Source organism: Mus pahari, chromosome 2, assembly GCF_900095145.1.
Source record: "Mus pahari chromosome 2, PAHARI_EIJ_v1.1, whole genome shotgun sequence".
NCBI lineage: Eukaryota > Metazoa > Chordata > Mammalia > Rodentia > Muridae > Mus > Mus pahari.
Genome location: NC_034591.1, coordinates 160,822,746 through 160,844,899, shown reverse-complemented (window position 1 = coordinate 160,844,899; position 22,154 = coordinate 160,822,746). Strand labels below are relative to the sequence as shown.

General features: G+C 44.6%; 1 protein-coding gene across 2 annotated transcripts in view; it reads left to right on the top strand.

Moving 5' to 3' along the window:
* Itpr2 (inositol 1,4,5-trisphosphate receptor type 2) overlaps positions 1 to 22,154 on the top strand; it is a 397,058-nt gene that overhangs the window by 126,714 nt on the left and 248,190 nt on the right. For both annotated transcript variants that reach the window (XM_021191683.2, XM_029533962.1), the window contains 3 exons: positions 507 to 657; positions 13,732 to 13,925; positions 18,739 to 18,868. In XM_021191683.2, the coding sequence (XP_021047342.1) occupies positions 507 to 657; positions 13,732 to 13,925; positions 18,739 to 18,868 (475 nt within the window). The remainder of the gene's footprint in view (positions 1 to 506; positions 658 to 13,731; positions 13,926 to 18,738; positions 18,869 to 22,154) is intronic.

Sequence of the window (22,154 nt, the reverse complement as noted above, 5' to 3'; positions counted from 1 at the left end):
AGGAGAGAGAGAGAGAGAGAGAGAGAGAGAGAGAGAGAGAGAGAGAGAGAGAGAGTGTTCTGTCATCTAACCTTGGGAATGACACAGCATTTTTGCTGTGACACACACCAGCCTGACAGATTGTAGGAGGGACAGCCTGTACTGGAGCCTTGTCTTGGAGGCTGCAACTCATCCTCGTTATTTCCTATATTACCCAGAAGGCCACAGACCAGTGTAGAGGACATAGAATTCTGGGCCAGTTTATGGCTTATACTTAATAAAATAATTTAACCACTGATTAAGTGGAATCCTTTTAACTTATATTTAATTAAGTGGTAAGTATTGTAACATAAACATTCCATAAGTCACTTTGAAGGCTCCGAATTAACCCTAGATCTGCGTCAGTCACAGCCTGAACCCTCCCTTCACAGGGATTTTAATTTCAGGTGTCAAAGAATTAGGGGCTTAGAATGACGTGGGCACTATAGGCATTGATTCCATTTCCCAACGCACCTCTCTCCACGCAGGTGGTTCACCTAGCTCGGAACCTCATCTACTTCGGATTCTACAGTTTCAGCGAGTTACTGCGGCTGACGAGAACTCTGCTGGCGATCCTAGACATCGTCCAGGCTCCCATGTCCTCGTATTTTGAAAGATTAAGCAAGTTCCAAGATGGAAGTAAGAACTTTGAGGAATGTGATGGTGTTTTTGTTATTAAGCAGGAAGAAGATAAAAAACAAACATATAGAGAAACACACATAATGTGGGTGTGCAGTCCATGCAAACATTGGCTCATAATGGGGCTATGTGATAATAGGGTGAACATGGGAGTGCTTTCCTCTCATGATAGTGTGTGTGTGTGTGTGTGTGTGGTATGTGTTTACATGTATATGGGCACACATGTAGTGTAAGCATGAAGATATGTGTGTGTGTGCATGTGTGTATGTGTGTGTGTGTGTGTGTGTGTGTGTGTGTATAGGCGTGAAGTTAACATTAGGTGTTTGTTTGGACACTGTCCACTTTATTAATGTAGGCAGCATTTTCTGATGAGTACACTCATCCTGGCTACTCTGTGTATTCATATTCAGCTTCCCTAGGGAGCCCTTGTCTCTGCTTCTCAAACACTAGGGTTGTAGCAGCTACCATGCCTGCTTGGCTTTGACATGGGTTCTAGGGATCTGAACCATTAAACATTCAATAGTGTCCATATCATAACCATATATATTATATATAAAAACTATATATTCATAACTATATATATATAAACACACACACACATATATATATATTTGTGCTTGTAATATTTGTAATGGTGATTGTATTAGGTTGGAAAGTGCCCCAAGATAGGAAGTTGTCTCTGGCAGTTATATGGAAGAGGGCATGCTGCACGTATCCTGGAGAGGGTGTGATCAAAGGAGGCTTAGGCAGGCAAGAGGAACTGTGGTACAGTTAGACCAGACCTCAGCTCAACACATGGAGTGTCAGAGCTGAAGTGTCCTTTGGAGTTGTCACACACTGAGACAAGAGGGTCAAATATGTCTTTGTGGCAGTCAGTGATTTCTGCTTTCATCGTGGAAGAAGGCATGTGACACTGGGGAAGGGAACACTCTGCCAGGGGTCATGTTGAGTGAGAGGGTGGTCCTGAAGCTGGCAACTGGGGAAGCAGAGCTGGAGAAGGACAATAGCAGCCATTGTGACACCCAGGACAGAATGGAAAAGGAGACACCAGATTCTGAGTGCAGACGTGAAGAGGGACTTTCCAATCAGAAATTTCACATGAGTCACAGAAAAGCTGAAGGACTGGATTACTATTACCTCAGTCCCAGTCTTGTACACAGTACAAAAATTGCCTGAGTCCTTCACCTTCAAGGCGAAGTATGAAGAGTTTCGTGACTGCCACAAAAACCTCCTGAGCATTGACGGGACAGTTATCCCGAGAGCTTCAGCTACAGGAACCCTAGAAGAAATGTGTATAACATTTACTGGAGAGATATGGGCACACGCCTCTTTACTCCAGATAGGACACTGTAGGCCAAAGGGATAATTCTACTGAAGTCTAGATTAGTGAACCAGTGAGTTTCTTGAGTTACTTACAGGAGTATGTGTGACTCTAAGACAGCCCCATCACTGGGAAAGCCACCTCAGCTTGAGCAACTCAGGCAAGCTCAGCCCTAGATCCTCCTCACATTGTACTGGTAGCCAGGCAGAATGGAGCCTCCTCTCCCCAAAAATTGCCTTTTACATTTATAACCTTGAGGAGGGAACTTCGTGGATCATGTAAAATTTCAGGAGCTTCCTGTGAGCCTTGTGTGTTTCATTTATGTCTTTAGTCCTATGAATTTTCCTCCTCCCTTCAGGAGGAAGTATTTCAATTTGGGAGAAACGCGTACACTCTTCGGATGTCCTCATAGGCACAGGTGTTTGAGCACTAGCTTCACACTTGGTGGTATTGTTTTGGAATGGTGTGGAATCTTTAGGAAGCAGGACCTTGTTGAAGGAAGTGGGTCACCAGTGAGCTTTGACATTTATAGCCTGGTCTCAGTTCCTACTCATGGAGATGTGAGGGGTCTCTGCACCATGTTCCTACCTCCATGTCTTCCCCTCCATGACAGGCTGTGTTCTCTTCAACTGTGAGGCAGAATAAACCCTTCTTCCCTTAAATTGCTCTTGTCTGGTATTCTTGTCACACTGGCAAAGGCATAAAAGGGGGTTGTATGACAATGAGATAGTCCAGTATATGAGAACACATGGAGAGGAAGGAAGGGACCTAAAGGATGACAGGTGACTGTCACAGGGGCTTCTAGAGCTGGGCAAGGCTGGAAGTGGGGAGAAAGGAGAAGCACCCAGTCTTGTGTGCAAAGGAAAAGAGATCAGGTGGGCCTGAGCAGCAGCAAAAAACAGACCAGGAAGTAGAAGGATGTGTGTGTGTGTGTGTGTGTGTGTGTGTGTGTGTGTGTGTGTGTACCCCACAGTTCTCTGAAGAAGCAGCTGTAGGAACTTCTCAGTGACATAAGCTCCCATTTCTAGGCCCCGGTGGCAGTTGAATGTGCTCAAGCTAGACCAAGTTCTAGTACACAGAGGGGATGTGGGCATGAGTCCCACTCCACGCTAAGAAGTCATTGGTCACTGGGAGCTGCTGGGAGAGGGAGAGTTGGATTTCTTTGAGGCTGGAGCCCCTGCTAAGTCACCAATGCTGTAGTGGATGGCTCCAGACTTAAGAACACAGGAGTGACACAGATTGTACTTAATGGGTTAACAAAAAAGGACATGAATTTGGGCGGGTGGGGGTGGATCCTGGAGGAATTGTGGGAGAGAATGAATATGATCAAAATATTCTACAAAATTCTCAAAGAACTAAAAACGATATGAAGCTGGTAAAGAAAAAAGTTCTCTTGGGGATAAGAACTGGCTCCAGTGTCCTATTGTTCACTGTAGTGGGGCATTCTGTCTTTGTATTGGTCAGTCTAGGACTGTTCATTAGCTATATTGTGTCTTAGGGAAAGACATACTGTCTTCAAGCAAGGGCCTTGGCTCTTAGCAGCTTGCTTAGCCTCCAAGTGCCATCTGTTCTCTGATTTAAAAGCACTGACTCTATAACTGATCTTTTGGGTTTAAGAATTGTGTCAGGAAGCAGGTTTATTTTTTTTTTTTTTTGTTACACACAGGAGTGGCCAAAATGAATGTGAACATAATGGCTGACAAGTGGATATCCTGGGTATTATTTGCAAGTTGTACATTTATTAAATTATACAATTGTTTTCTTTTTATTCCAAAGGAAGTAAAGTCCAAAGATTTTGTTTTTCCCTTTTCATGTACATGTCTATGTGTCTGTGTGCATCTCTGCATGTGTTTGCATGTGCATGCATGTGTGTGCATGTTTGTATGCATGTGTGTATGCATGTGCATGTGTGTGTGCATGTCTGTGTGTACATGTGTGTATGTGTTTGCATGTGTGTGGGCATACATATATAAGCATGCTCCATGTATAGGCTCAATGCTGATGTCAGGAATCAGCCCACTGACTCTTATATTCCTTGTACTATACTTCTACTATATTCCTTGAGGCAGGGTCTCTCAATTGAACCCAGAGCTAATCAGTAGGGATCTGGATGGCCTGACTAGCCAGCTCATCCTGGGGTTCTCGTGTCTCTGCCTCCTGAGGTGGGAATGACTCAGGGCTTCTAAGTGCTTGGTCTTTGGTCCTCTCATGTCTGCAGCACTGCTGAGCTGTCTTCCCAGATTCAGGTTTTACTTTTCACTGATGCTAAAAATAAAGGCTACCCTACAACTGTGAAGCCCACCGTACCTCTTCCCTCCTCTTTTTGTTAAAAATTAAACCAGTTTTATTTCAAAAAACAATTAATATTCACACATGCATAAACCATGCTTGGATCAAACCCACCCCTCACTCCATTCCTTCCAACTCCTCTCTTACTCTGCTCCCAAGGATCCCCTTCCAACTTTATGTGTTCTCTCTCTTATTTTGTTTGTGCTTTTAATATTTTTTAATTAGTTAATTAATTTTTAATTAAACATTAAAATTACATCAGTTTACCCTTCCCTCTCCCTCCTCTAATCCCTTCTATGCCCCTCTGTTCCTCCTTATTGTTGGCCTCTTTTTCTTTAATTATTATTGTTACACACACACACACACACACACACACACACACGCGCGCGCGCGCGCACACANACACACACACACACACACACACACACACACACACACACACACGCATACATTTGTAAATACAACCTGCTGAATCTATTTAGAGTGTCTTAGGTGTATATGATTTCAGGGTTGAGCACTTAGTTACTAGGTAACCAATTAGGTGTCTCATCCGTGGAGGAAACTAATTTTCCCTCTGTTTTCAAGGTCATTTGATACTTGTGGTTATTTGTGTAGTGATGAGACCCTGTGAGATATTTTCCTTCTTTGTTAGTTTGTACTGGTGATGTACTTCTTCAGGTCTTGTTTGGGAAGTCATAGTATTGAGGTATAAAGAGTGTGGCTTCCTTGTTATCTCTAAGAGACACAATCTCACAGCAGGCTTCCTGGTTCTCTGGCTCTTACAATTTTTCTGGTCCCTTCTTCCAAGATATTCTCTAAGCTTTAAGGACAGGCATTGTGTTGTTAGATATATCCACTGGGGCTGGGTACTTCACGATCAGTTGATCCTTGCAGTTTGATTATTTGTGTGTGTGTGTGTGTGTGTGTGTGTGTGTGTGTGTTTGCAGTGGCCTCTGTTTACTGCAAAGAGAACCTTCTTTGATGTGCGGGTGAGGGCTACTATTATCTGTGGGTATAAAAAGTTTTAGGATGTAGTTAGAAGTCACACTATCTAGAAAAGAAGCAGTAGCAGGTCCTCCTCTAAGATCCATGGCATCACTAGACCTGGGCGGTTGGCTGGGTTTCTGGTACCAGGCGTGATTCCCCTCCTGTTGAGCTGCTCCTCTAAGATCCATGACATCACTAGACCTGGGCGGTTGGCTGGGTTTCTGGTACCAGGCATGATTCCCCTCATGTTGAGCTGCTCCTCTAAGATCCATGACATCACTAGACCTGGGAGGTTGGCTGAATTTCTGGTACCAGGCATGATTTCCCTCCTGTTGAGCTGTCCAGTTAGTTAGCTGTTGGTTAATTCCAAGGTATGGATGCCATTATTGACTCTTTTAGAGATTGTCTTACTTTTCTATTGCTATGACAAAACATCATGACCACAGCAACTTACAAAAAGAAACTATTTAATTGTGGAGGGGCTTATAGTTCCAGAATTCATGACTATCATGGCAGGGAGCTTGGCAACAGGGAGGAGGGATGGGTGTTAGCTGAGAGTTTATATCTGTTCCACAACACTGGGCAGAGAGAGATAACTGGGAATGTGTGGGATTTTGAGCTCAAAGCCTGTCCCCACTGACACACCTCCTTCAACAAGGCCACACCTCCTCCAACAAGGCCACACCTTCTCCAACAAGGCCACACCTCCTAATCCTTCTCAAACAGTTCTACCAACCAGGAACCAACCAAGCATTGGAATATATGAGCCTGTGGGGGCAGTCTCTTTCAGTACACCACAGGGGTGTCTTGTCTTGCTGGTCACTGTGATTTATAGGCATTACAGCTGGGTGGGAACACTGATTGCTTTACTCTTTTGGCAGCCTGCATAGCACTTTCTGGTACTATGAAAACTAGACTCTAGGAGGTTTTTGGGTAAGACAGAGCCCGAATCTTCTGAGTCCTGAGACCAAAGTGTGTGGTCCCTTTAGCAACAGGGACTTACCTTCAACCTCTGGGAGGCAACCAAGGGCCATAGCAATAGCCTATATCATTTGGGAGTCACTTGGACTATCCTGATCAATAGCTTGAATAGAAGTTTTTTGTGCCTGGTACTGGGCTTTGTTAGTCAGCAGCTCTTGTGAGAGTATTATCAGCTCAAGTGATATAACTTCATTTAATATATGTATGTTTGAAAACATAAAATAACACAGTTCCTTGAGCCTTTATCAAACATCCTTGTTGTTATTTTTCCCTCCTTCTCCATCCTCCCTCTCCAGCTAGAGCCCCATCTGTTAGAAGCCATCTTACCTGTCTGCTGTTTGGATGTATCTGGGTACAGAGAGGAAGTTAACCCACAGCATCAAAATCTGCCCCCGAGTAACCCCAAGTGTAGTGAGACTGTCTAATTAGGACTGTCCTTTCTTTTTGTAGTTGTCCCCCAGCCCCTGGGCCAGAATCCAATAAGGTGACAGATCACAGGAAACTTCTGAAAGACCAGGCAGCCAAATGGTTTCTCTGTCATCTATCGATTTGCCTTTGCATAGTTCCAACTTCTTAGGGGTTTCCATCGTTAAGTCCTGACACATGGTCCTTTGCCAGCCAATGACTGTCACTTCCCTCCTGGGATAAAGGGAATGACACTGCCATGGAATTCCATTCTGTCTTGTTTCCTTCTTTGAGATTTTGGCTTTGGAGAATGTCCTAGTGTTGTTTCTGTTGCTGTGATAAAATATCCAAGAAACAAGCAACTCAGGGGAGAAAGGATTTGACCTAGCTCACAATCCCGGATTGCAGGCTATCACTGTGGGGGAAGTCACAGGGGTAGGAGCTTGAGACGGCTGGTCACATGGCATCCACAGTGACAGGGTGAGAGATAAATGCAAGCATACACATTTGCTCAGCCTTCTCTTCACTTACATAGTTCACAGCCAGGGAAATGGTGCTGCCGACATTCATGTGGCTCTCCCCTTTCAGCTAACCCAGTTAAGAAAAATCTCTACCAGGCATGAATTAGGCCAACCTGAAATAGGAAACCTCTTTTGAGACTCTTCCAAAGTGATTCTAGGTTGATGTTGGGAATCATCCTTGATCAGTCATCTACTGTATTAACTCAGGCAGGGTCTCTCAATCAAATCCAGAGGTCACTTATATGACTAATCTCACTTCCCCACTTGCTAACTAAACCATGGTGGGGATGAACTGCCTTGGGGCCCAGAGAATAAGATATGGGTAACCACAGTGCCTGAAAGGATCAGAGTTGCCTGGGCTGATATGTAGCTCTGTGGCCCAACACAGGGTAGGGAGAAGTCAGGACCAAGAGTGGTGAGAGACACTTTGGACAATGGGGACCCAGGAGGAAACCTGTGCCCAAAGGACTGGGAGAGAGTTAGAGGGCTTGGTGGCAATGACTCCATTCCTGCTTTCTCCTTTCGCCCTGCCTCTCTCCTGTCTTCCCCCTTCCCCTTCCCTTCCTATTCCTCCTTCCCTCCACCCCTTTCTTTTTGCTTTTTTATTGAGAGAAGTTTTCTCTGTGCAGTCCGGGCTGGCTTTAAACTCAGGCTCTTCCTGTGTCTCATGTTATAGGATCTGTGCACTACCATTATCTGCTATAGAATTCTGTTTTCTCCTTTTCTCAAGCTTCTCAAGGAATTCAGTACAGGACACGTTGCATTTACTAAGGACTTTTGTGTAGCTTGCTGTGGTTTCACTAGGTCAAAAAGACTAAAGCAAACCAGACCAATCAACTACAAGCATGCCTATATGAGATATGTGCGTCAGAAAGACAAAATGTTTCAGAGACCTTAACTTACAAATACATATTTTTATTCATTAACTTTAAAAAGTCTGTCTCATTAATGTCTCTTGGCCTAGGTGATTCAGTGAGGAATAGTCAGTTATTGAGAAAGAAAACAGTAGCAGTAGAAAAAGCTATGAGAGTAGATTCTGTTCCTGGTTCTAAAGCTCATCTGTGTCATGTTTAGTGTACCGACATGCACATTTGTTTTTCACAAATATTTACTTAGTACAGTGTGTTTGACTATACATAAAATGTATGCTGTCCATAAATATACATATTTTTGAATATTAAAATAACATTCCAAATACAATTTGTAAAAATTATTAAATGAGAAGGTAACTTAGTAAAATGTATGTCATCCAAGCATGAAGACTAGAATTCCTAGAGTTCAAGAAAAGGTCAGATGTTGTGGTATGTAGTATAATCCCAGCTCTGAATCTCTGGGGCTCACCAGCTTACTAGATGAAATTTCAGGCCAGTGAGAGACCTTGTCTCCAACCAACTAACCAACCAACCCACCCACCCAGCAACCAGTCAGCCAACCAACCAATCTGCCTACACACTCACCAACCAACTAATCAACCAACCAACAAGAAGTTAAATTTTACCTGAGAATTACACCTGAGGTTGACCTCTGGTTTCTACAAGCACACAAGTATGTACAAACTTGCATACACATAAACAAACACTCTTTCATACACACAGTTACACACAGACACACACAGACACAGACACAGACACAGACAGACAGACAGACAGACAGACACACACCCCCCCACACACCACTGCCTGGCCTTTTGTACCCTTGAGTCTATTTGTCAACCTACATGCTTTTGTTGCCTTATTTTAAGAGAAGAATCAGATGGCTTCTTCACCTGTGTCCATCAGTACTTTCAGGAGGATTTACAGCGTGAGGAGTACCCACAATTCACATTACAGGACAAAGTTACTCTATAGCATCCTTACAGCTCTCTTAGTTAGGGGTTGCTCACATAATTATGGTATAAAAGCTTTTAAAAAATATCTTTCAATAATTGTGACTCAATAGATACAGAAGATTTACTCACGGTCCATCTATGTTTCTGTGAGATGTGTTACCACATGTAGAATTGAGCTTCTCCTGCTACATTAGCCCATACACAGTGGTGAAGGATTTACTTCTGTCTCTGTTGCTGTGAGGGGGTCCTGATGCCTCTGAAACTGCTGGGCTTGACAGGAGTAGGTCTAGGCACTATTCCTCATGCACGTGCACGTGTGTGTGTGTGTGTGTGTGTGTGTGTGTGTGTGTGTTTGGAGTTCCATGTATTATAAAACATGTATTCTCCTACATGTAAAAAGTCAAATATAAAAAGTAGTCATGCCTATGTGTTAATGAATGATGTGAGAGCCACAGGACAGTGGCTTTAGTGTTGGGGAGTACTTTGGGGAATTGTCTCTAAAGGGACCTGGAGGAGTGTATAGTATAGGGAATGGGAAATAATTTTCTCCCAAGTCATCCATTTAATATCCAGAGAGGATGGATGATGAGGTCCTCATTTCCTTTCGGTTGCTGTGTAGAACACCCTGACCACAAGCACGCTGGGAGGAGGAAGTAAACCTTCCTCCATTCCAGGTCAAGGACACTCAGGGTCGTCAGGGCAGGAACCCAATGCAGGAACCATGGAGGAACACTGTTTGCTCAGATAGTTTTCTATATAGTCCAAGCATGCTTGCCTAGGAATGGTGCCACCCACAGTGGGCTGGACCCTCCCACAGCAATCAACAATAAAGACAAATGCCACAAGGTAATCTGATCTGGGTATTCCCTCGATTGAGACCCCCCTCCTTCAGTGATTCTAGATAGCACACAAAGAGGACTTCAAATAAAATAAAATAATAATAAAATAAAATGCAAGTTAGCTGCAGGTAAATGTCAGTCATGGTTCTGTTAAGTCTCATGCTTCCTGTAAATCCACTTAATAATTGTCAAACCTGATTGTGATTCATGACATTGCCCCTGTAGAGAGATTTATGAGACAGAAAACTTAACTTTTATTTTGTGTAGCTTCAGAATCACACAAATTTCCCATCACTTCCCACTCTTCTGAAATTGGTGAGAGACACTTGGCTCATCAGGATGATAAAAACAAAAGCATCTCCTCAAACTATCCTAGGCTTCCTGAGTTCTCTTGAGGAATCCCGGGTCTGCCTTTTCCCCTAAGCATTTCCCTCCTTTTTGTATTTGTATTTGTGTTTGTATTGTGACAAGGTCTCTACATAGCTCTGGCTGTCCTGGAACTTCCTCTGTAGACCAGGCTAGCCTCAAACTCAACAGCGATTTGCCTGTCTCTACCTCCTACGTGCAGGGGTTAAGCATATATGCAGCCACATTCTTTTTGTTTTTGACCTAACAGGGATGATTCCCACTTTTCTCAAATTACTTGACACACTGTATCTGTCCACATGCTTGGTATTGAGTTAGTTATTGAAAAAAAAAAAAGAATTGAGATTCCAGGGTGTTGATTTTCCATAAAATTAAAAGAATATGTGTTCTTTCCTCAGCTGAGAAGCTCTAAGTGTTAGTTCTGGTTGAACAGTTTGCAGCTGCTTTGCACAGCATTGAGGACTGGCCACCTTGGACTTGTCTCCCGAGTCTAGAATTAAAACGAAAATGTCCTGTGGTAAATGGATATGTGACAAGATGTGTGCCTGAGATTTGTGTAGTGGACAGGGGAAAGTCATGAACCTGAGAGTTGTTCAGTGAACACATGACAGCCATGTGTCTGTGATTTGTGCAGCGTGGCTGATATTTTTCTAGCTGCAGAAGTTCACAGTGTAAGCACTTACCACCACAAACAAGAAAATGCAATGTCTTTCGATTGGAAACCTGTGCGTTGGCCATATATGGATGTTTCAGGAGAATCCTGTGGTCCACATGCCACAGGCATGTGAGGGCATGGGAGGGTGGGATGTGCCCTCCTATCTTCCTGACTGCATGTGTTACACATTAAGATGTTTGTGGCCTCTGGATTTTAATTTGTTGATGACAGGATCTGTATTTGGGGGAAAGAATTGTCTAGACTAACCTTCCTTATAATAATCATATGGCTAAATGATTTTTTTCCATGCAAATCTAAATAAGATGAAGACTCTGTATGCCGCAGATTTCTATGTGAACCAGGGGTAAGGTTAACAGAGGAGCCTGTTCCTCATGTGTGAGAAGCTGTCCCTTGGAGGCTAGCACGCAGATATACTCAGCAGTGGGGTGAGGACACTTGCTGGTGTCAGTGACTTAAAACCGTCATTGCCTGTGACCACCAGCACATCTTTCCAACACTTTGCCAAGGGGTGGGTACACCACAGTGATTCAGAAATAATGGTTTGGATGGTTTGAGAGTTCTGGACAGTGGAACCTGTGCCTCAAGAGTCTTCTGCTAGAAAGCAGAAGGTGCTCACTTCTTCATGTTGCCCCTGCTTTGTCCAGTCTTGGAAACTCTTCAAACGTAAAAAGAAAAAAATTTAATTCCCATTTTCTCTTTTGGTTATCTAAATAGCCATATAACAAAAGTTCCCAGGACTTCAAGATGAAAACCCAGGGTCATTTCTGTCTGGAACCTGCATGCCCATCAGAGAAATTGTCAGTGTTTCCTGCACTCCGCATCGTGTTATGGGAATGCTTCCCTTCATGATCCCAGCAGGCTGTGTGTTTGGGGGAGGTGATGCGTTCAGAGGCTGCAACCTTTCCGTGGTGTACTTGTGTGTAGCTGCTGTTGCTCACTGCCCTCTGGTGCATGCACATTCCTTCCAGCCAGTCTTAACATTATTGTATTGATTGGTTCTCTCCTGACCTTGTATACCTCCCTACGGTTTACATTCTTTTATCACTGGGAGTTCTGTCGCCCTGAACCCATTTTAATCTTCCTCTGGGCTGACACCATCTACACTTCTGGATGGGAACATGCTTTGCCAGATGCCAAGGCCTCTACTTCAGGCAGAAGCTCACAAGCACTGAAAATGTCAAGACTACTGTTTGCAAAGAGAATTTGGCATGTGTTCTTTTGAAGTCAGTTGCTTGCTGTAAGAGCTGAGACATAGGAAACAAGCTAGGACCTAAATCATGGCAGTGACTGGGTACTCCCTGGGTTTGCTGACTGTGCTCAATACGGAGGAGGTGTGGTGGTGAACTGTGTTCTGGTGTGGATGGAGAAAATCCATGAGATGCAAACTCAGGAAGTGACAAACAGCAATTCCTCATTGGACATGTTTGTGCTGTTCATCCCTTTCTATCCTGGTGTCAGAAGAGATGGCTCTCCCTGGGATCTGAGCAATGGATTTCAATACTGAGTAGAGAAATGGATGTGCACTGTGGGAGAATTCAGGCTTCTCCTGGGATGAGCAGTTGTTTATCTTTAACCCCACTTTCGAGTTCTTTTTGTGTTATGAAAGCACAAAGCCCTTCGTCTGGGTAACGAGGGAAGATGCTTGAATAACACACTTGACACTTTTTGTGCTCTTGGTACTGAGCCAGGACCTTGTCACTCTCCTGCATTGTAATTTCTAAAGACATGAGATTTATGACAGAGACTTCCTTCTCTAGGCAGCCGACCCTGACGCCGCTAAGGATTCTGCTCAAGGATATTTATGGGGCCAAAAGCATAAAGGCTGCTTTGGTTTGGGATGTAGCGAAGCCCATGATCAAGTGAGAGCATTGGTGGTAGCACACTCTAACCCTTCATGAGAGGCCTGAGTAGAAACTATCCTTTGGCTAGACCTGCTGCACCTGATGTCAAAAGAGTTCACAGTTGACCCTCAGAGTCACAAAGTGAAGAGGTCAGCTTCAGTGTTTTGAACCAATTAAGAATGTCCCCAACTCTCTTTTTATAAACAAAACAACTGACTGAAACCATTGAAGCAATCTTGTGGATGACGCTCGTCAAGGTGTTCACAGAGCAATGGAGGGCTCTGTGCAGGGTGGGGTCTCGACTCTTCATCGCTTAGTTAAGTCACTTCTAAAACTGATGGTGAAGACCAGTAAGAGTCAGAGAAACCACAGGGTGAACTTGGGTTTTCTCTGAACTTCCACAGAATGTTTGTGCTTTGGGGTTTTGAATTCTCTTTTCTTTTGAAGCAGGCTCTGGCTGTGTTACCTGGAGCACCTGAGCTTTGTCTGTTCTTCTACGTCAGCCTCTCATGGAGGGACAGACAGACGACTCCATCCTCTCTACCTGGTCCCTCTAGAGTTTAAACTTGAGTGTTGAAACATTTTATGAGAGAGAGAGAGAGAGAGAGAGAGAGAGAGAGAGAGAGAGAGAGAGAGAGANAGAGAGAGAGAGAGAGAGAGAGAGAGAGAGAGAGAGAGAGAGAGAGAGAGAGAGAAGAGAAACCTTCTTAATTTGCTTATAGGGACTTGGTTACAGTCTTTGATTCTCCACTAGTAATTTGCTGTATCTTAGAGACAAAAAAAAATTCTTCTCATTTGTCAAACCATTCTATAACACTGTAACTCCCAATGCCCACTGCACTGATATGCCCTAGCTTGTACATTAGTGAGTAGAAACAGAAATCCCCAAAATGCAGTGAGTTGCATGTGGGGGTGTGAAGGCTGCAACCAAGTCCTCATCAGAAAATGAGCAAGCCTTGCTGATGCTGCTGTGGCCACCCATGCTTTGTATGTGTTGACCGAGTCCTCTTCTTGTGCCAGGCAACAATGTCATGAGGACCATCCACGGGGTGGGAGAGATGATGACACAGATGGTGCTTAGCAGAGGCTCCATCTTCCCAGTGAGTGTCCCCGACACACAGCCCATCATCCACCCCAGCAAGCAGGCCAGCCCCGGCGAGCAGGAGGATGTGACGGTGATGGACACCAAGCTGAAGGTTATCGAGATTTTGCAGGTGTGTCCAGCATTGTCCTCTGTCACTGTGTGTGTCTGTGTATCTGTACATGTGTGTGTACACATGTGTGCATATGTCTGTGTGTGCATGTGTGTATCTGTACATGTGTGTGTGCACATGTGTGTATATGTCTGTGCATGTGTGTGCATGTGTGTATCTGTACATGTGTGTGCACATGTGTGTTTATGTCTGTGTGCGTGTGCATGTGCATGTGTAATTTGTGGCAAACCTCCTGCCTCAGCTTTCTGAGTGCTTAGATTCCAGGTGTTAGGCATGATACCTGGTTTTGCCGTGTAACTATGTTGAAATGCTATTGGTGTGATGTGATTCTGAATTGTCGCCGGTATCACTTTATTCTGGAAGGCTGTTGCCCTTATTTTCTTATTACTTTTAGGGAAGTAACAGCTGGCAATCTCGCACTGATGCTGCTGTGCACACCCACCCTGTTGTTTTGTCCCAGGAATTACACTAATGGTATCTAGCAATCGTGGAGTACTTTGAGGTGGTAACATAGCTTTCCCGTGTCTTTATCAGCGGGTATTAACTGAGATGGAATATTTTCTTCATTTAAGAAGGATTTTAAGGCAGGTATAGTTAATGATGGCATCCTAACCACTTTTCTGTGTTTAATTGCTTGAAACGTATTTGTGAGTTCCATGTATCCAGATTTCTTGTTGTCACAGGAAACTCAAAAATTCTGTGTCAGACACACTGGTATACTCCTATAATTTTAGCACCCAGGAGGCTGAGGCAGGACGATTTCTATGAGTTCAAGGCCAGCCTGAGCAACATAACAAGACCCTTGTCCCCCAATCATTTACCAAACATATTAATTGCTGACATCACTTTACATAATTACTTTGTTTCTAAGGGGCTAGGGATGCTCTTTTGTTTTTTGCACATTAGCCAAGTTTGATACTTAGCCTTATCAATTTAATGAGCTGTTATTCCATGCACCAGACCCCTCCTCACAGAGGCTATGGTTTCTAGCATTTTCGTTTTGGGGTGAGTTTGGGAAACAGGCTCATGGTACCTTTGTGATAGCATTTCTTCTAGAGTTGGGAATGGAGCCTGTAGCTTTCAAGACTGTTTTAAGATGTGAACAGTTTCCCAAATCTTTCGTCATCACTGAGCGCAGACTGAGCTCCCAGAAGCGGGTCAGCAGTCCTGGAAGGCTCTGTGCATTTCTCATCCAAAGTAATTAGATTTATAGTCATAACACATTTCCCAGTTCCTCCAGGGTTTCCTAAGGCCGTGTCCTGAGAAATGTTGGCAGCCTTCCCTACCCTGTGTTCATGGCCTTGAAAATTCATGTCATGTTCAGCTTACCCTGAAGATGAGAAAGAAACCTGTGGGGCTCAGTTCAGTGTTGTGTCCCATCTGTCTGTGGGGTCCCAACCCCCTCCGGTCCCTGCCAGTGGATGACCACTGACATGTGGCCTCGTCTTCAACACCAGCACCCCTCACAGTGACCCTGGGGAGCTGCTGTATGCTGCAGCCATACTCTACTCACTTTAGCTGCCACCCAGCACTTGGAGAGCATCCCCTGAGCCTCGTTGTCTGACTTTCAGGCAAGATCTCCTCTTTCACAGACACTCTTCAAACCCCTGCAGCTACGCTCACTGGCCTTCTGCCAGCTCTTCCTCCTCAGGGACTGCCCCTCTTTACCCTACTTAAATAAAATACGTTTTTCAGTGAACATTGTCTTATTCTTCCCTCCGACCTTAATCTCTCTCTTTCTCTGCCTTTACACATTTTAAATTTTATTTTTATTTTGCTAAGACACAATTTGTTTTGTGGGCCGGCCCAGACCTCATTTAGACTGGTCATGAACTCATGAGAAATCTGCCTCGGCCCCGCAGTGCTGAGAATGTTGGGATTATGGGATTATGGGTGTGAGCCACCATGTCTGGCTTTTTCTCTGTCTTGTTATCTGTCTCCATATCTTACACTGTATCTGCAGCTTCATAATTAGGAACATTAGGGGAAGCAAAGGTCATGAAATGAAATCCTGTGAGTTCTCATCTCCAGCAGAAGGGAGAGCTTCATTAGTGTCTCATGTTGAATTCTTCTTTTCCTCCTTTGGGCATCTGAGTTCTAAAATCCCCTGTGTACTGCGCACCCATAGCCCGGCTTCTGTCTCCACCTTCCCGCTTCAGTACCAAGCCCCAGGTTCTTTATTAGTCAATGGTTCCCAATGTTGGTCTTCCCTACACCCTATAAATCCCCATTCACTGGAGTCTCTCTATGCAGCATATGTTGTATTCACAGCAAGTTAATAGAAGAGTCACTGTGGGGTTTGTTTTTCCCTCTGGACTTTATAATCATCAAGAGCCACATTTACAACCTGGCCTCCTGAAAATAAATAAATAAAAGGGATTTAAAATTTCTGTAAGCATGTGTATATGTGTGTGTGTGTGTGGGGGGCGTTTATGCACATGAATGCAGATGCCTGCAGAGGCCAGAAGACAGCACTGGATCTCCTGAAGCTGGAGTTACAGGTGGTTGTGCAGCATCTGACAGGGTGCTGGGATTCAACTTAAGTACCGCAAGAGCAGCATCTTTCCAGTCCTGCAGGCACTTTTTGTATACCTTACCATCTTCCTCTGCCTGGCAAACAAATGTGGCTGAATTTAGCGAAGAGCAGCTGACATGAGCTTGCTTCCATTTTAGTGAAGCATGAAGACTTTTAAAGTCTTTATGGTCTTTATGGAGAAAAGGATGGTGGAGATAGAGGGAAGAGGACAGAAAGTGGGTGGGAAAGGATGGAGATGAGAGGGGAAAGAGGGAGAGAGAGAGAGAGAAGGAGAGGGCAGAAAGGGGTAGGAAAAGATGAAGATATGAGAGAGAGAAAAGGAGGATGGGGAGGGAGAGGATCAGGAAGGGGATAGGAAAGTATTAAGGAGAAAGAGAGAGGAGAGAGGGAGGGAGGNATAGATAGAGAGAGAGAGAGAGAGGGGATGGGGAGAGAGAGAAAGAGAGAGAGAGAATTTAATTTTCTGTTTCATAAAATCTTTGGTAGTTACCTGTACATATACACACACAGAGAGAGAGAGAGAGAGAGAGAGAGAGAGAGAGAGAGAGAGAGAGAGAGAGAGAGAGATCCAGATACTGGCTACGGGATCATAAGTATCATTAAAGGAGTGTGCTGTGGGTGCTCGCAGTGTCTTGAGAGCTTACTTTCATAGGGTAGAGAAGAGAATCAAGGTTCGGAGGACTCTCACAAGCAGGATACAATGGGACATTGTGTGGCACAGCGCTCAAGGGACAGACAGAACTGAGCACTGAGAGAGGAGGGGGTGCCTGGGGGAAGGAGGAGGGCCCTGGAAACCAATAGGAGGGATTGCCTACTGATAACACAAAAGGCAGGTTTTCTAAAGTCTTGGCTACCATAGTGTTCACTGTTCACGAACTGGTAATAGGTATGCTCAAAAACTCAGGCTTATCTCAGGGCAGTTGAGTGAAGGCTACTAAATCCCTGGACGGTCTTCCCTGATCCCCTGGCTCAGCCCTGTGCACCATCTCATAGCAGAGCTATCCCTTGTCTTCCCAGCTCAGTAACTTGTTCCTTCCAGGCAGGAATTCCCAATGTTCAGGTTCCTCAAGACTCCTAGTGGAGCTTGGGCCTTAAGGGTTACTTCATTAGTGTCTACACACCACTGAGATGATAACAGAATCCAGAGGAGACACGAACACCATGGAGAAACCCAGGAACTAGGATGTCTGCCTGTTCCTTCAGGGCTTCAGGGCTGATGTCAGTAGAGCCAGATCAACTTGACTGCAGTAGAAACCACAGCCTTTCTGCACAAAAGCAGCTCTAGAATTTTCTTTTCAGCAAAGAAAACCACAAATGTGTCTGGAATTGTAAGAGCACTGCCTCTTAGACCCACAAGGCACCCTACCGGAAATGCCTCTTAGACCCACAGGGCACCTTACTGGAAATGCCTCTTAGACCCACAAGGCACCTTACCGGAAATGCCTCTTAGGCCCACAAGGCACCCTACCGGAAATGTTCAGAGAACAGTTGTGGGCAGTAGATTTCCTTGTTTCTAAAACAAATGGGGGCCAGTTATAGTGGCACATATATATTTGAGATTCTAGCACTTGGAAAGAGGGACAGGATGTTCAAGGTTGTCCTCTGATACACAGGGAGTTTGAGACCATCTTGGGGGTGGAATCATAAATAAATAAATGAATAAGTAAGTAAATAAATAAATGTCTCAGTACTGACCAATGAAAACATCTCCCTTTCCTTCATTTCAAAACTAATATAAACCCGCAAACAGCTGAGCGTTTATAATTTGCAGGTAAGATCTTTGATTGGCTCATTTGGAAGACTGAGACACGTGGTTGGTGTGTGTCATGGCTTGCATTAAAAAACTTGCTCTGTTTGTATGGAGCATGTGTGTCACAGTGCTCAACTCTGTGGACATGGCTCTCTTCTTCCACCTTGCCTGGGTTTCAGGGATGGAGCCCAGGTTTCCAGGCGAATGTGTCAAGGGCTTTGCCTATGGAGCCATTTCTCCAGCCCACTACTCTTTTTTTTGTTTGTTTGTTTGTTTTTTGTTTTTCGAGACAGGGTTTCTCTGTATAGCCCTGGCTGTCCTGGAACTCATTTTGTAGACCAGGCTGGCCTCGAACTCAGAAATCTGCCTGCCTCTGCCTCCCGAGTGCTGGGATTAAAGGCATGCTCCACCACGCCTGGCTTATGACTCACACGTTTAATGTTGTGCTGATGCCTGCACTATCAGAGTATAGCGGAATCTTACAGTACGCGCTGATGGAACTAAGTTCTCCATACTCCTTCTTCTAGTTCATCCTGAGCGTCAGGCTGGACTACCGGATCTCTTACATGCTGTCCATATACAAGAAGGAATTTGGAGACAACAATGACAACGGTGACCCCTCTGCCAGTGGCACCCCGGACACACTGCTGCCGTCAGGTATCTCTGTGGCAGTACTTATCGTTTGCATTCTGTGTTCTTTAAAGTGTATTTTAAATAATACTTTTTATTCCTTGGGAGCTTCGTATATTTATACAATGTATTTTGATCATATCCATCTGTCACTACTGCCCCCTACTGCCTCTAATGCCCCATCCCATTTCTTCCCCCATTCGTTTCCCTATTATAGATAACCCCCTGAATCCAGTTGAGGCTGCCAATATGAACCCGGGTGTGTGGCTATTTGCTAGGGTGTGGTCAACTTGCCAATAGCCTTGTCTTGTTGTCAAAGAAGAGTGACTCTCCCTCCCCAGTGGTCATCATTTGCCAACATCCATGCTAGGACTTTGTTTTTTTTTTTGTTTTTTTTGTTTGTTTTTTTTGACTGGCCTGATATGGTGGAGGTTACCTCAGCTGCTGTGAGTTGACTGCGCCAGCCATATCATGTCTACACATCAGCATGTCAAAGCGCTCATGTCTGCTTGCTGATTCTTCTTTCTGCCTCATCTTGAGATCACCCACCCCTAGCTGAGCTCTCAGTGTTATTTATACTCTGTATTTTGGCCAGGTATCTGTATTCACCATCATCCATGGGAAAAGAAGCTTCTCTGACCAGAGCTGAGAACAGCATTAATCCATGTGTGCAAGCACACGTATGTAGAAAGCTGTTTGTCAGCACAGACTCTTATTATCACAGGTTCTGTGATAGTGCCTGTGATCTCCCCAGTCATGGGTTGTTGACCAGCCTTGAAATCTCTTCTGGGGTGCAGGCTTTATATCCAATCAAAAAGTGGCTGGCTAATCCTATAACTATTATGCCTCTATTGTTCAGTGGGCACATCTTGCCAGCATGTGTCAGTATTGAGATACACAGCATCCAGTCTTGAGTGAGATTTGAAGTGTTTTCTCCCTCAGGAACCTGCACAGCTCCTTTGGCTTATGTAAGTTAGCCAGCAGGAGAGGACTTTCTGGTCCACTGAGGTTGTTTTCTGTGTCTTGAATCCAAAGTGAATGATGTCTCCAGCCACTGGGTCTTGCCGTTTAGTATTGGTGGGCAACCAAGGGTAATGACAATAGCCTGGTGTTCATACGGTCCCTGGGACCTCTCTGATCAGTAACTCACAGGGAGCTATTCTGTGCCTTGCACTAAGATTTTAATTTAATAACCCACAATTTCTAGAAGTAGCACTGTCTACTTATGCAGGGAACTTATGTTCAAATTCGATATGTGTGTATATACATTTATGTGTCTGTGTATATGTGTGTCTGTATATATATATATATATATACATATGCATATGTGGTGTGTATATATGTGTGTGGTGTGTGTGTATGTGTGTGTGCATGTATGTACATATATGTATTGCATAGCCAGAGAACACACACACATATACAAATATATATGCACATATATGTGTATGCATATGTGAATATTGTGTGTGTATTTGTATTTAATTAGCTTACAAAATAATGGATTGTCATAAGAATTCTTTATGATCCTTGATTTTGCATTGTGCTTTTAAAGACCCCCCAAGCACCTCTCCTATCTATCTTAAAACAAAAGTATATCCATGACAGAAGATGACAATATCTGTGGTTGAAATAGGGACAGAGCAGTAGCAAGACAGGGAGGACTTTGCTGTTACTTGGCACGTGTCCTGTATATGCCTGTACCCTGTCACTGCCCGACTGTAGTAGGTAGGGCTGCTGTTTATTACCCCATTTCACAGATGAGAAAAACAAGGGTTAGCAGAGCTCATGTCTCTACCTGCAAATGTAGCAGAAGATGGCCTAGTTGGCCATCATTGGGAAGTAGGCTCCTTGGTCTTGCAAACTTTTTATATCCCAGTACAGGGGAACACCAGGGCCAAGAAATGGGAGTGAGTGAGTAGGGGATCAGGGCAGGGGGAGGGTATAGGGGATATTTGGGATAGCATTTGAAATGTAAATGAAGAAAATAACTTATAAAAAATTAAAAAACAAACAAAAAAGAAAAAAAAAAAGAAAAACAAGGGTTAGAGGTACAAATGGGAAAGACTAGAGTGTTTGTTATCTGCTCCTGTACAAGACTTAGGTCTTGATTCTTAGGGAGATATTTCCTGGTGGAAGGGGCAGCAAGGGGTGGGGCTACTTCAGGATAGAAGGGCAGCAAGGGGCAGAGCCTGAGGTCTCTTGGTCTCCAGGAAGCAGGGAAGGGTGAGTGCTGGTGTTTGGCTCACTCTGAGGGATGGCACTGCACGAATTCAGAGTGGATGTTCCCGCCTCAATTTAACCTTCCTGGAAACACCCTCACCTGCACAGCCAGCGGTGTTTCCATGGAGACTCCAATTCTCGGCTGGTTGGCAGCTGCAGCTAGGACATCAAAGTCCGGGAGCCCTGAGGCTCATCAGCTCGAGTCTGGATCTTTTGCACATTATGTTATTTGGGTGAGAATCTGAGAAAATGTTCATGCCTGGATCAGAGACAAGTGTGAAGTGCATCTGAGAAGGGCAGTGTCTGTGGGCAAGCCACAGTTAGCCAGAGAACTAAGAGGAAAGTCTCCCCAAAGGCCCGCCTGCGGCGGTGCCCGCGATTTGGAGTTCTATCTCTCATTTAAAAACTAGGATGTTTCTGAGACTTGGAACATAATCCCAAAGAACATAAAAATGGCTGTGAAATTTAGAGGCCGTAGAAAGGGCTTTGTGAAGACTCATAAATATTAACTCACCTTTTACCTGGATGGTCCAGGTCCAGTCCTGGTGGGCTGTACCTACATATTAGAATGGAGACGGCAGTGAGCAAAGCCCTTCTGAGGCTAGCAGTTGTGCACAAAGAGGAACTCCAACCAGTGTTAGGAGCCACCATCTCCATTCATCCATCAGCTGGATGAGAAGGGTTCACTGACTGTAATGAGAAAGGGGACCAGAGTGGTTGCCTCTCTACCCTCCTCTGATCAGCAGGCAGCCTGCGCTGCGGACGATGGACAGCCGCAGTTCCATCCAGGCGTGGAGCCACTCCTGGCACCCCTGCAACACTGCAGCTTCCCAGAAATACAGACCCCAAAGGGCTGTTTCCAGGAACGGTCAGACAGAACCAGAAAGCCATGCTGGCGCTGCACTGACAGAAGTGTAACAGTTATTGGCTCCCAGAAGTCAGATTTCTGGAAACATGAGCTCTGAGTGTCCGTAAAGTACCCAAGCAAAGGTTGAGGCACCTGGAAAATCCTTGCTCTGATGGAGAAGATCTCTCTCTCTCTCTCTCTCTCTCTCTCTCTCTCTCTGTGTGTGTTTGTGTGTGTGTGTGTGTG